The 12,584-nt window shown below is 50.1% G+C and overlaps 2 protein-coding genes across 2 annotated transcripts; both read left to right on the top strand.

Annotated features, from left to right (window-relative positions):
- Positions 1–102: 102 nt before the first annotated feature.
- Positions 103–1,411, top strand: LOC311359165 (snRNA-activating protein complex subunit 1-like; the record flags this gene model as incomplete). Its single annotated transcript, XM_084479143.1, has 1 exon — positions 103–1,411. Exon 1 carries the CDS (start codon positions 437–439, stop codon positions 1,409–1,411), a length of 975 nt encoding a protein of 324 aa, XP_084335269.1. The 5' UTR covers positions 103–436.
- Positions 1,412–3,171: 1,760 nt separating this feature from the next.
- Positions 3,172–12,416, top strand: fam234b (family with sequence similarity 234 member B). Its single transcript, XM_084478526.1, has 13 exons — positions 3,172–3,293; positions 4,641–5,132; positions 5,233–5,346; positions 5,698–5,949; positions 6,390–6,505; positions 7,312–7,462; positions 7,648–7,789; positions 8,130–8,324; positions 8,854–8,932; positions 9,550–9,717; positions 9,857–9,977; positions 10,416–10,642; positions 11,412–12,416. The coding sequence occupies exons 1-13, from the start codon at positions 3,257–3,259 to the stop codon at positions 11,412–11,414; spliced, it is 2,097 nt and encodes a 698-aa protein (XP_084334652.1). The 5' UTR covers positions 3,172–3,256; the 3' UTR covers positions 11,415–12,416.
- The last annotated feature ends 168 nt before the right edge of the window (positions 12,417–12,584 follow it).

Genomic DNA, 12,584 nt, shown 5'->3' with positions numbered 1-12,584 from the left:
ATTGACGCTCTTGCCCCCCCTTACGCCCATACAACAGCACAAAGTAGAAGTACACAAAGTACTGAGGACATTACAAACCTACCAGAGAAGGCGACGAGTGTGTAGATATCTGAACCCCCAGGTGGTGCAGCAGGAGGTCGGGGTTATGACCTCTGCCAATTAGGAGGGCAGTTCAATTGACAATGTAATAATTCAGAGGCAAAAATATTCAGGTGAATAGCCCAGACATACTGGACTATTTTCCAGTTTTGGAAGATATTTTCTCGTGTGCGTGCGTGCGTGTGCTGCATGTGTTGATTGTTTGGGGATCCTAATTGGCTCGTGTGCTAATCACATGGTACGGTCAGGTATTTCGGAGTCTTGAATTGAGCAGAATACGTTTCCGCCCTGAAGGCGCCTCAGAGTCCGGGTCGGGTTGTGACCGTGACCGCCGACAATGCCTCGCCCAGCGCCGGTGTACTCCGAGGTGTTCTACCGGCCTCTGACGGAGGACGTGGAGGAACTGCTGGCCCGCTTCCAGCAGACTGAGTCGGTGCGATACGAACGCTTCTCGGCCGTCTGGAGGTACATGAGCTTTTCGGACGTCTTCGCCGGCATCACAAGGATGGGCGAGATGAAGCGCTTCTGCAGAGTCGCCCTGAACACCGCCGCCAAGTACTTCCTCGGCCCGTTCAGTTACCAGATCCGGGTGGGGGGGCTGTACCTGCTGTACGCCTTCTACAACACTCAACTCACCGTACCGCAGTGCAGGATCAGGTTCGCCTTGAAGGACTGGGAATACATCCAGAACTTTTTTAAAGAATCCCTGCACTCCCGACATTACGATGTGATTTACATCATACGGAAGCTCTTCGCCACCCGGGCCATATACTTCGTCGCGATGCCGCACTTTCTCGCCTTCCGCAAGTTGCGGAAACACGAAAGTGAGCCGCTGTGCGCCGGATTCCTCAGCAGGACCAAGCGGGTCCAGGAGCTGGTCTACTCGGAGCTACTGGACGAGGTCTCCAACGTCCAGACCCTGTATCAGAGCATGACGAAGATCGTGATGGAGAAGGCTGGTTTGTTCAGCGTGGCCGTGGCCGATTTCCCCAGCCGCCTCCATGAGGCCGCGGGGGAATTCGTCGCCTGGCAGGACAAAAACTTCCCGGCGGATAGCCTGGAAGAAGAGGATGCTGAAAAGCCCGGGGTGACCGAGACCACCAAGCGGGCACAAGTCGTCTGCTCCATTAAGCAGAAGAGCTACGGCAGCTACAAGGAGGCAGGTCGAGCCCGGAGACACCGTCAGCCGGTGGCCCTGGAGCCGTCTGCTGCGGACGGCCAGAGGCCCAGCGCGGTGCGGAGAAGACCCCCCTCGCTGCGGGCCCGGACGTGGAAGACGCTGGAGGTGCGGGAGGAGACCACCCACTTATGATGCTGCCTGGTTCCACACGCTTTTCAGTTCGAACCCCACTTGTGGGATTTGTGTTGTTGTTGTTTTTTTGTTAAACGAAATGCGAAATATTAAAACATTTGAAATACTTTGATGTTGTAGGCCTTCTTGTCTTCAAAGACAGTTAGAAGATTGAGGCTGCTTTATTATTCCCAGAGTGGAAATTCGGCCTTCATAACAAAACAATATTAAGCCAAATGAAAACTTAATTTAAATAATTTCAAATAAAAAAATATATAGGCCTAGTATAGTTCAATTTAATATTTTGCAAGATCAGCCTGGCATTTTCTTTTTTCTTTTCAGTCTCTTTTCAATGTTCCTCCCCAAATTATTTAGGCCTACTTCCAATAAAGATCGAGTGGAAGTTGTTTAATTACACTTTTTTTTTTTTTTTTTCTTTTTTCAATTACTTCAGTTACCGTAAGAGACATTCGGTGTAGGACATGATTGATAGCATCCTCTAAAGAAAGAGGTTTTAGATGTGGCTTGACTCCCTCATCTGGAAGTTTATATTGGAACAATTTTGAGGAAGATTCTTTATATCTGTTAAAGTGGTTTTAATATTGATACTTGATTATGGAAGACTCTGAAAGTGATACAAGTTTGATCTTGACTATAGTGTTGAATTAATTGCACAGGTATGTCATCCATTTCATTGTTTACGGAGATATAGGGAGACAATTTAGACAGCAGTGCTTATAATGATTAAGTGTCAAATCAACAAAAAACGACATGCAACTGTATTTTAAACATTACAGCTGTAAGTGACATTTTACGCACGTTTAAAAAAGTTAATAAAAAAAAATAATTATATAAACAATAATAATAAATGTATTGTTTTTAACCTTATAACAACTTTATATAATATATCAATATATTTAGAAGCTAAACAACTTATACAAACGTTATATATTTTTTCTATATTTGATTTGTAAACGTGTCAAAAATCCAGTTTTTCCCTTTTTCATGCAATGATACGTAGTCAGACTTGAAAATAGGGGCCTCAGGGCGACACTAAAAGACAAGTTCCAGAATGCTATTCTGCAGGAACATCTGCCGCGGCGGCAGCGCTCATCTGCCGCCGCGGCAGCGCTCATTGCGCACCGTTCCAGTTGTAACCGTTATGTTCCTGCAATAGACGCGGCTGCAGTTTCAGGGCCGCGGTTCCAGGACCAGTTTTTGGTCGCGATGAAACAATTTAACTTCAGCCTAATACCAACCTAAACTTGTATTACGTTTAGGTAAACCTACCTAACAGCCTAACCGGAGACGTAACCATATCAAACGTAGGCTTACACCTAAACTTACACTAAACCTACTATCTATAACGTAATACCTTAACCTAACCATATCCTACCGAAACGTTTCCATCTCTTACTCTATACCGAAACTTCAATATTTAAAAAGCCAAATTCGCAATTTATCCAGAGTAAACCATTTGCAAAACGCCATATGAAACATTTACTCGCCTTCGATGCGACCATGGTCAAGATGGACAGTTCTAATGGTTTAACGTTACAAACAATTCTGGGGTGTTGAATTGGACAGCACCGTAAACGTTAGCTCACTTTGATCATAGTCTGAAGGTTTAAGGCTAAAACACAAAACAAAACGAGGGTCCTAGAAACGCGGTCCTGAAACTGCAGTCACCTCTATTGCAGGACCACAGTACTGCGCCGCTCCGCTGATTGGCCGCCGCTCCGCCGCCCCACCGCCACACCGCTCCGTTCATTGGCCGCCGCTCCGCCGCTACACCGCTCCGTTCATTGGCCGCCACTCCGCCGCTACACCGCTCCGGCGTTACCGCTCGGCGAAGATCAAACCATCATGGCTGCAGCGCTGTCCCGAGCACTCAAACTCCCCGGTAAGATGCTTTTCACACCGTGAGACGCCACGAATCAATAAACACAGTATTTCTTATGTATGATTTGTTCATTTTCCTGTAAGCCATTCGTTACACGGTTAAATTTGAATCAGCCACACTGGCCTTAATGATCTGAGAGAATTAGCTGTGTGGACAACCACCGGTGTATTTGATCGGAATATCACGATTCACGCTGTTTGTATCGGAGCCCCTGGAGGGCACACAGCTGCCGGTCGTCGGGTTAACCTGAGCTGACCCGCGGGGACGGAGGGTCGCACCGCCGCGGAGCGCCGTGGCAGGCTAGGCTAGCGGCTACATGCTACTGGTAGCCCCACGACAGAGGGGACAACAGACGTATATACACCAGCGGTACGCTTAGATTGAGGCTACTTTACACAGGCGACCTCCGAATATGTAATATGCAGCTTTTGTTTGTGTAAATATAATAATTAGATGCATTTTCCTTTTACATATTTAGTGAGGGGTAGGTTCTAATGTGTATAGGGCTTAATCAACAAAGGTGATGGAATGGGTTTGATTCAAATATTACCTTCCCCCTCTGTGTCAGCATGAATATCGGTTAAGTATTGTATTATACAGTATTGTATTTTATTATATTATACAGTATCTATCCTCTACTTGGAATTTGCTTCAGATGACAAATGACAACATTTAATTAAAGTCCTCGTCCAGCCGGTACAAGCTTTAGTTTGGACTTTAAAGGTCAATCTGATTCTTGTACTTTCCCATCAGATCGTCTACTTTTTATAATACTGTTTGGACAAAAAATACACTATTGCAAAAGAGATTCCTGCTGGCATAATGAAAGGGAAATATACATAAGGAATGGTTCAACAAAGCTGTAGTTGATGATGTAAATTATTATTATTACTATTACTTACTATATTATTACTATTACTTACTATTATTATTACTATTTCTAATGACATGTTTCAAGCTAACAACAGTTATGAATGGTTTCTTCTCCACATAATGGACAACACCATGTAAGGTTTTATGAGTTTGTAGATAGGTTAAAGAACTACAAACATGGCCACCCTGCCATTTCCGCTGAAGCCAAGAGAGACCAAAGGTTTACCTGGGTTAATTAGAACCTGTAGGCGTGGCTTATTTACCACTCCGCCCATTTCCAGGATATATACTGTCTGTTTACCTATGTTCGGGAGATGCTGCATGGACCACCTCCAGAACGCCAGCTGGCTGACCGTGTCTCTGTTAGGATAAACCACGTGTTGAACACGTACCTCTCTCAGAGTCACGCCCCAGACGACCACAATGGAGCTCAATAGTTTTTTGTCACTGACCGTCGTGGTCGTGTTCCTCCAGGTAAGAAGGGCTCTCAGCTGGGGGACTACGACCCGCTCACCCAGGCCGACAGCGAAGATGACAGTGAAGAAGACGACCTGGTCCTCAACTACCCCCGCAACGGCCTGGCCCGGGCGGGGTCCCTGGGCCCCGGGCCCTCGGACCCCCAGGGGGGCCGGCCCCGCAGACTGGACCTCAGCGAAGACGAGGCGGAGGAGGAGGAGGAGGAGGAGGAGGAGAGGAAGTCCATGCAGTACTGGAGCCAGCGGGAGGACGGAGAAGGGGAGGGCGGCGGCGGCGGCAGCGGCGGGGGGTCAGGAGGAGAGGGGGCGGGGCCAAGCGGCAGCCACGCGGACAGGAAAAGGAAGCGTGAGCGCGGTGCGGTGCGGGCGGCGTTCTTCCTGGTCCCTCTGCTGGTGGCCATGCTGATGGTGCTGCTCTGCGCCTTCCTCATCCCGTGCCAGAAGGCGGAGCGCCAGCCGCAGTGGGAGCGGCCGGTGGGTGTGGCCGGAGGTGAGCCTTTCACGCGAGAGAGGAGAGAGAGGATGGCCGCGCGACCGACCAGGGATCCAGGTCGATGAGTAAGATGTTGTGTTGTGATTGGCCCGCCCAGGTGTCACTCCGCCAGCGCTGGCGTTGTGGGACGTCGACGGGGACGCAGTGGAAGACGTTCTACTGGGGGAGACCGAACGAACAAACGACACCCACCCCCTACAGGGAACCAAAGGTAGAGAATCCACCCCCTACAGGGAACCAAAGGGATAGAACCTATAGAACCTATAGAACCAGACCCATACTAACCGACGGTATAGCGCCCCCTACACTTACATCCTAATAATAGTTGTAAGCCTGTATGCCCATCTGTGTGTCTGTCTGTCTGCCCCACTGTCTGTCTGTCTGTCTGTCTGCCCCACTGTCTGTCTTTCTGTCTGCCCCACTGTCTGTCTGTCTCCCCCACTGTCTGTCTGCCCCACTGTCTGTCTGTCTGTCTGCCCCACTGTGTGTCTGTCTGTCTGTCTGTCTGTCTGTCTGCCCCACTGTCTGTCTGTCTGTCTGCCCCACTGTCTGTCTGCCCCAGTGTACAGTGCGGTAGCCCTCTCGGCCACCAGCGGTCGGGTCCTGTGGCGGCGCGGGACGCGGGAGCCCGTCATGTACATCCAGTGCGGTCTGCAGTACCAGGCCGACCCAGTGCCATTGCCAGCAGGGGGCGCCGCACTGAGAGCCTACCCCGAGACAGCGCCCCTCCTGGTGGGCCAGAGGGAGAGGGCCAGTGGGCCGGTCTGCCTCCTCATCACCAAGAGGATCCTCACCGCCGTCAACGGGACCACAGGTACAGACACGCCGCGACCGACTCAACATCACGGCTCAACCAATAGATCTGCAGTACCTACGGTGGACGGCAGCCGATTGGTGGAGATCGATATGTACTCAATACTACTACTACTACTTTAAATACCGCCACTGCTTAAAAATACTGCTACCGCTACAATACAATACCAGCGGCTAGCTAGCGTTCCAAAGAGAAGGCCCCTCGAGGCGGTAGCAGGGTTAGGTTAGGGAGGTTAGTAGGGTAGGGCTGTAGTTAGGGTTAGGTTAGGGTTAGGGAGGTTAGTAGGGTTAGGGAGGTTAGTAGGGTTAGGTTTAGGTTAGGGTTAGGGAGGTTAGTAGGGTTAGGGTAGGGTTAGGGAGGTTAGTAGGGTTAGGGTAGGGCTGTGGTTGAGCCCAGATGTTAACCAGAGGGGGAGGGGGTGGTGTGCGTCTGTTCTCCAGGTAAACCGCTGTGGTCCGTTCCCCTGGAGAGCATCGAGTCCCAGGCCGTCCTGCTCCCAGACCTGCAGGGAGACACCGTGCCCGACCTGCTGGTGGCCACGCTGCCCGCCGACCAGGTAGGTCCTCCACCTGGTCCCCCCTAGACCCACCTGGTCCTCTCCAGTCCAACCTGGTCCTCTCAGACCCACCTGGTCCTCTCAGACCCACCTGGTCCTCTCCAGACCCACCTGGTCCCCCTAGACCCACCTGGTCCTCTCCAGACCCACCTGGTCCTCTCTAGACACACCTGGTCCCCCTCAGACCTACCTGGTCCCTCTCAGACCCACCTGGTCCCCATAGACCCACCTGGTCCTCTCTAGACCCACCTGGTCCCCCTGGACCCACCTGGTCCCCCTAGACCCACCTGGTCCCCTCTAGACCCACCTGGTCCTCTCTAGACCTACCTGGTCCCCCTAGACCCACCTGGTCCTCTCCAGACCCACCTGGGGGCTCCCTCCTCTCGATGGTTCTGGTCAAACGGTTTAAGCATTGGTTAGTACTAGTTGACTCAGTGATAGGTAGAAGTTCTCTTGTATGTAAGACTCATTCGGCAGTCTGGTTATATCCAGAGACCTTTCAAACCTTTTCAACTATAATTTAATAATAATGGCGTTACTGTAATTGATAATAATCAAGTACAATATCGCTAAGAGATCATACGGACCAGAGCGTTTCACACAACGGCCATGATGAGAACCAACTCTTTATCCTCTACATCGCCTTCTTCTGTGGTGTATATCCTAGTCTCTCTACGTCACGTTCGTCTCTTCTTCTGTGGTGGTGTATATCCTAGTCTCTACGTCACGTTCATCTCTTCTTCGGTGGTGTGTATCCCAGTCTCTCTACGTCACGTTCATCTCTTCTTCTGTGGTGTATATCCCAGGTGTCGGACCTCTCTCTCACCTTGCTGTCAGGGCTGACTGGAGCCAAGCTTGGGCGCCCTGTGACCTTTAACCTCACAGCACAAGGCAAGCTGATTGGGCCCCTCCTGCACCAGACCCAGCATGGGGCCTACTACATCCTGTTCGGACTCGGTAAAGCAAAACATTCATCCTCATCCTTGCTGTATGCAATAGTATTAAGTAGTGGCAATAGTAGTATGAGTAGCAGTAGCAGTAAACGAGTATTACTAAGATGTGTTTTGAATCTGGCATCATTCGTGTCGTTAACAGTCATTTCGCTGTCTCTCTCCTGGTCTCCCCCCATTATCTCCCTGTAGGTACGGTGGAGGCTGTGTCTCTCTGGGACATCTACCAGCGTGCCAAAGACGAAGCACCGCTCAGCGACTTGCTGCGACAGAAGGAGGCAGACTGGGAGAGACTGAAGAAGACCAACTCCTCCTCCTTTGTGCACCTCTACAGGTACCCCCCCCCCCCCCCCCGCTGAACCTCTTCATCCACTGGAACACAGCATGGCTCTACATATGGCGTTGGAAATGTGTTGCATTATAGAAGAAAAAACAAAGTTTTACTCCCTCTGTGAACACCTCTTCATCCTAAAGGGATGAAAAATTGTAACCTTCTGTTGAGGCGACGCAGCCGCAAGTGCTGTGATTGGTCCGCTCACTAAAACCCAACGCAGAACCATTAAGGTTCACGACTGCGTCGAAGTGTCTGCGTGTTCGCTGCGTTGCGTCAACGCGTGGAACCATAATCAGCCCTTGACAGTCTTCTCTATGACCCTCTCATACTCCCCTCCCAGCGGGACGGAGCAGGTGAACTTCCTGCTCCCCATGTCGGTGGGCTTCAGTAACAACCACAACAGCCTGGACAGCGGGACCAACCTGAACTGGACGCGGGGCGACTGGGCGCTGGTGTATGGCGCCAGCAAGCTGTCAGTGCTCCGGGAGCGCGACGCACACCAGGAGTGGACTCTATACGAAGCGCCCATCCACAGGTAGGGGACAGACCCCCCAGGGTCCAGGGGGACAGAGCGACCAGGGTCCAGGGGGACAGACCGACCAGGGTCCACAGGTAGGAGACAGACCGACCAGGGGTCCACAGGTAGGGGACAGACCCCCCAGGGGTCCACAGGTAGGGGACAGACCCCCCCGGTCCAGATCAGGGAGATGAACACACTCGTAGAGGATGCTAGACTCTAATGTGTTCTTTACTTTAAAGGGCCTCTATTTGATGTGATGGTTGATTAGCCTCATAAATATACTGTACCTCATTGTGACATTACAAGCTGCAGTGTCCACCCAGATGATAGATCACAGGCCTTCACAATGCACTGGACCCTCTGGGGCTGTAGGCCTCTGGGGCTGTAGGCCTTTGGGTTGAACTCGCTGTAGAGCTTAGCTTAGCTTGTGATGGCGGCTCCACATCCCACCTGAGGCGTCGGCATGTGAAGTTCAGTTTGTGATAAAAGAATAAAAGTATCTGAAGATGAGCGGCGGTCATAAAGAAGCCTTCATGTGTTCCAGTCAACCGGTGTCGGGACACTTCAACGGGGACGGGATCCCAGACCTCTTTATCCAGCATTCAGCCAACGGTATCAGGAAGGTAGGGCTCCAGTCCCCTACAGTAACAGCACTGACACAACCAGTAGGGCTCCAGTCCCCTACAGTAACAGCACTAACACAACCAGTAGGGCTCCAGTCCCCTACAGTAACAGCACTGACACAACCAGTAGGGCTCCAGTCCCCTACAGTAACAGCACTAACACAGCCAGTAGGGCTCCAGTCCCCTACAGTAACAGCACTAACACAACCAGTAGGGCTCCAGTCCCCTACAGTAACAGCACTAACACAGCCAGTAGGGCTCCAGTCCCCTACAGTAACAGCACTAACACAGCCAGTAGGGCTCCAGTCCCCTACAGTAACAGCACTAACACAGCCAGTGGGGCTCCAGTCCCCTACAGTAACAGCACTAACACAACCAGTAGGGCTCCAGTCCCCTACAGTAACAGCACTAACACAGCCAGTAGGGCTCCAGTCCCCTACAATAACAGCACTAACACAACCAGTAGGGCTCCAGTCCCCTACAGTAACAGCACTGACACAGCCAGTAGGGCTCCAGTCCCCTACAGTAACAGCACTAACACAACCAGTAGGGCTCCAGTCCCATACAGTAACAGCACTGACACAGCTTCAGGGTTGAACTCGACTGTGTGTCTCCAGGTGCAGATCGTGGACGGGGCCAACGGTCACATTCTGTGGAAGGCGGAGTTCTTCTGTCCTCACCTGGTGCTGGAGGCGTCAGCCATACAGACCACCATGGGCCTGTCCGCGTTCCTCTTCTGGGCCAGCCAGCCACTCACAGCCAAGAAGAGCCCTACAAAGACCACTGTGAGTGCCTAACCTTACGTAGAGATGCTATTAGGTTAGAGATGGTTATGCTATTAGGTTAGAGATGGTTATGGTATCAGGTTAGAGATGGTTATGTCATTAGGTAACATGGTGTGTAGTAACGTCTCCCGTCCTCCAGGTGGCTCCAGGCGTCGCCTCGGCTGAACCCCTCATCAGGAACCTCTTCCTGCTCCACCCGACGTATCCCACCGTCCTGCTGCAGCTCGCCAGCACCACAGACACGGCGGTGGCCGGCGCAGGTATGACACACAAGGTGGCACCCAACGAGTTAACGCACCTGATTCAGGAGCGGTTATTTCAATCTAAATATCCTCTTAAACCAGCATAGGAGAAACCCGCCAGAGTAAGACAGAATTTTAACATATCCGACAAAAAAGATAACACTACTCCCCCAAAAAAACAACTAGGACTGGGCTGATTATGGTCCCACGTTGACGCAACGCAACGACCACTCAGATGCTTCCACGCAGTCCTGAACCTTTATGGTCCTGCGTCGGGGTTTAGTGAGCGGACCAATCACAGCCCTTGTGGCTGCGTCGCCTCGACGCAAGGTTACAATTTTTGGGAGGCGTCCCCAAGGACGCGAGGGGTCCGTCACCCCCTCGCGTTGCGTGAACAGGGGACCATAATCAGCCTTTTACACTGGTTTTCAACAGCCTGACCTTTGACCCCCACAGTGAGTTACCAGGAGGCGCAGAGGGACGCGGCCTACATCACGGTGTCCTCGCGGCCCGCCCTGGACTCGGAGCCCGGGGCCCAGGTGGTGAGGAGGCTGAGCCTGAAGGAGGCCATCGCTAAAGCCCCCACGGTGAGGCTGGGGGGGGGCCCTGAGGCCAGGGGCCCCTCGAAACCAGGGGCCTTTGAACTCAACAAGTTCTTCAGACAACTCGGCTTCAGGCCCCAGGTGAGACCCCCCTACTCTGAGATATTTTTTTTCCTACTATGGCCACGCCAAGACCCGCCCTACTCTGTCTGTGATTGGCCGGGTTGCATGCAACTCAACGGGACGCTACGGTACCCTCGCTGTGAGCATTCGAGAGCATCACAAAAGAGCCCTAACCCTAACCTTTACCATAACCCCTAACCCAGGGGTGGCCAAACTAAGGCCCGGGGGCCAAATGCGGCCCGTTGGTCTCTTTTAAGTGGCCCGCCATGAAATCTCTACATAAAATGTAATGTGGCCCATTCTTCTATGTACATTTTACTCAGACAGTTAAAAGATTGCTCATAGATCTCAACAATTAAACAATTGGAATAATAGGATTGAGTACTATAGTATTATAGAATGCTTTGGCAATCAAAGGGGTTTTCTGGTCTACAAACACATGTTGCTCTTTCAGTTTTAACTGGTTGAAAACTGGCGATCTTGATTTTATACTGCCCCCGGACGTTCTCATTTTTTCTGTATGCGGCCCACGAGCAAAAAAGTTTGGCCACCCCTGCCCTAACCTAACCATAACCATAACCCCTAAACCTAACCATAGCAGCTAATGTCAAGCCAGTAAAAGCGCGTATGAAGGACCAATCAGAAAGAGGCGGCCGTGTCTTTTTGAGATATTGGCGTGGCCAATATTTCCAAATTTCGCCAGGACAGCGGCCGACCAGGGCCGGCAGGAAGGGTTGTCTGAGTGACTGATGGAAAGTACAAACATTTTGTTTGCCTTCTTCTTCAGTGACGTCTCCACGGCGACCATCGAGAGACACTACTGACACGGTACGAGGTTGTGAAGATGCCAACACCAGAAGGAGACACTAGTACAATATGCTGCTCCATGTAGTACAACATGGTACTACATTTAGTACAATATGGTACTCCATGTAGTACAACATGCTGCTCCATGTAGTACAACATGGTACTTCATGTAGTACAATATGCTGCTCCATGTAGTAATGCATGGAGTACAAGACACCAAGTCCTGAGGATTTCTCTGAAAGTATTTATTTTGTATGTATTGAATTTTCCATTGATGTTTTTATTATTCATTGCTTCCTTACAAGAACAGTTGTTCACTTGAAATTATTTGATCCTAAGTATTTATTGAGAATGTTTTTAACTAATTTATAATGTAGAAATGGCTTGATCTTAATTATTTAATGAGAATGTTAACATATTTAACATGTGGCTAAGGAGAGTTTTCTTCATACTTGAAACGGCGCACAATGATGGTACTGGATAGAAACTGGAACGCTTTCTGCAGCATCTCATGTATCTGTTGCAACCTACTAGTTTAATTATATGGTACACGGCCTGTAATGTTACAAATAAGGCCTGTACTAGTATACATACCAGTAGTAGTACACGGCAAATCATTCCTGTGGATATACTCTATAGCTTGCACTTGTTCATTCCCCCACTATTGGTGCCACTGATGAATAGTTTAGTATTGTGTACATATTTTACTGCTGTACAGTATTCATTGATATTTGCTTTAACATTTAAAGAAACGAGTAATGTTTGTGAGAAAACATTATTGGCCTTGTTTTGTCGTGTTCATTTTGACTAAACTGGAGACTGAAAATACAATTTTGGTAATTAATGTGTAATTAAAAACCAAAGTACTCGTGCGTCCTTCGCTGTGTGATAGTTTCAGATGACTGTAGGATAGTAGAGTGAGAACCATTGGACAAGAGATCCTAAAACGACACACCCCTTGCCTACAATCGCATGGTTGGAATAGACAATAGCATTAGGAGTAGGAGACAACAGGAGTACATTTAGGATTGAATCTAGACTTGAACGCCAGGACATTCATTTGACCTTGTTAAGTCCTCCTTTGGCTCTAGGCAACAGCCGAGTGGGTTTCTGATGAAGGAATTATTTTTATTTTATACATTAAGTTTTCGTA

The sequence above is a fragment of the Micromesistius poutassou genome (genome assembly GCF_964030765.1).
Source record: "Micromesistius poutassou genome assembly, chromosome: 1".
In the NCBI taxonomy this organism is placed as follows: Eukaryota; Metazoa; Chordata; class Actinopteri; order Gadiformes; family Gadidae; genus Micromesistius; species Micromesistius poutassou.
Note: the sequence above shows the minus strand (reverse complement) of the source record. Positions and strands in the feature narration are given on the sequence as shown.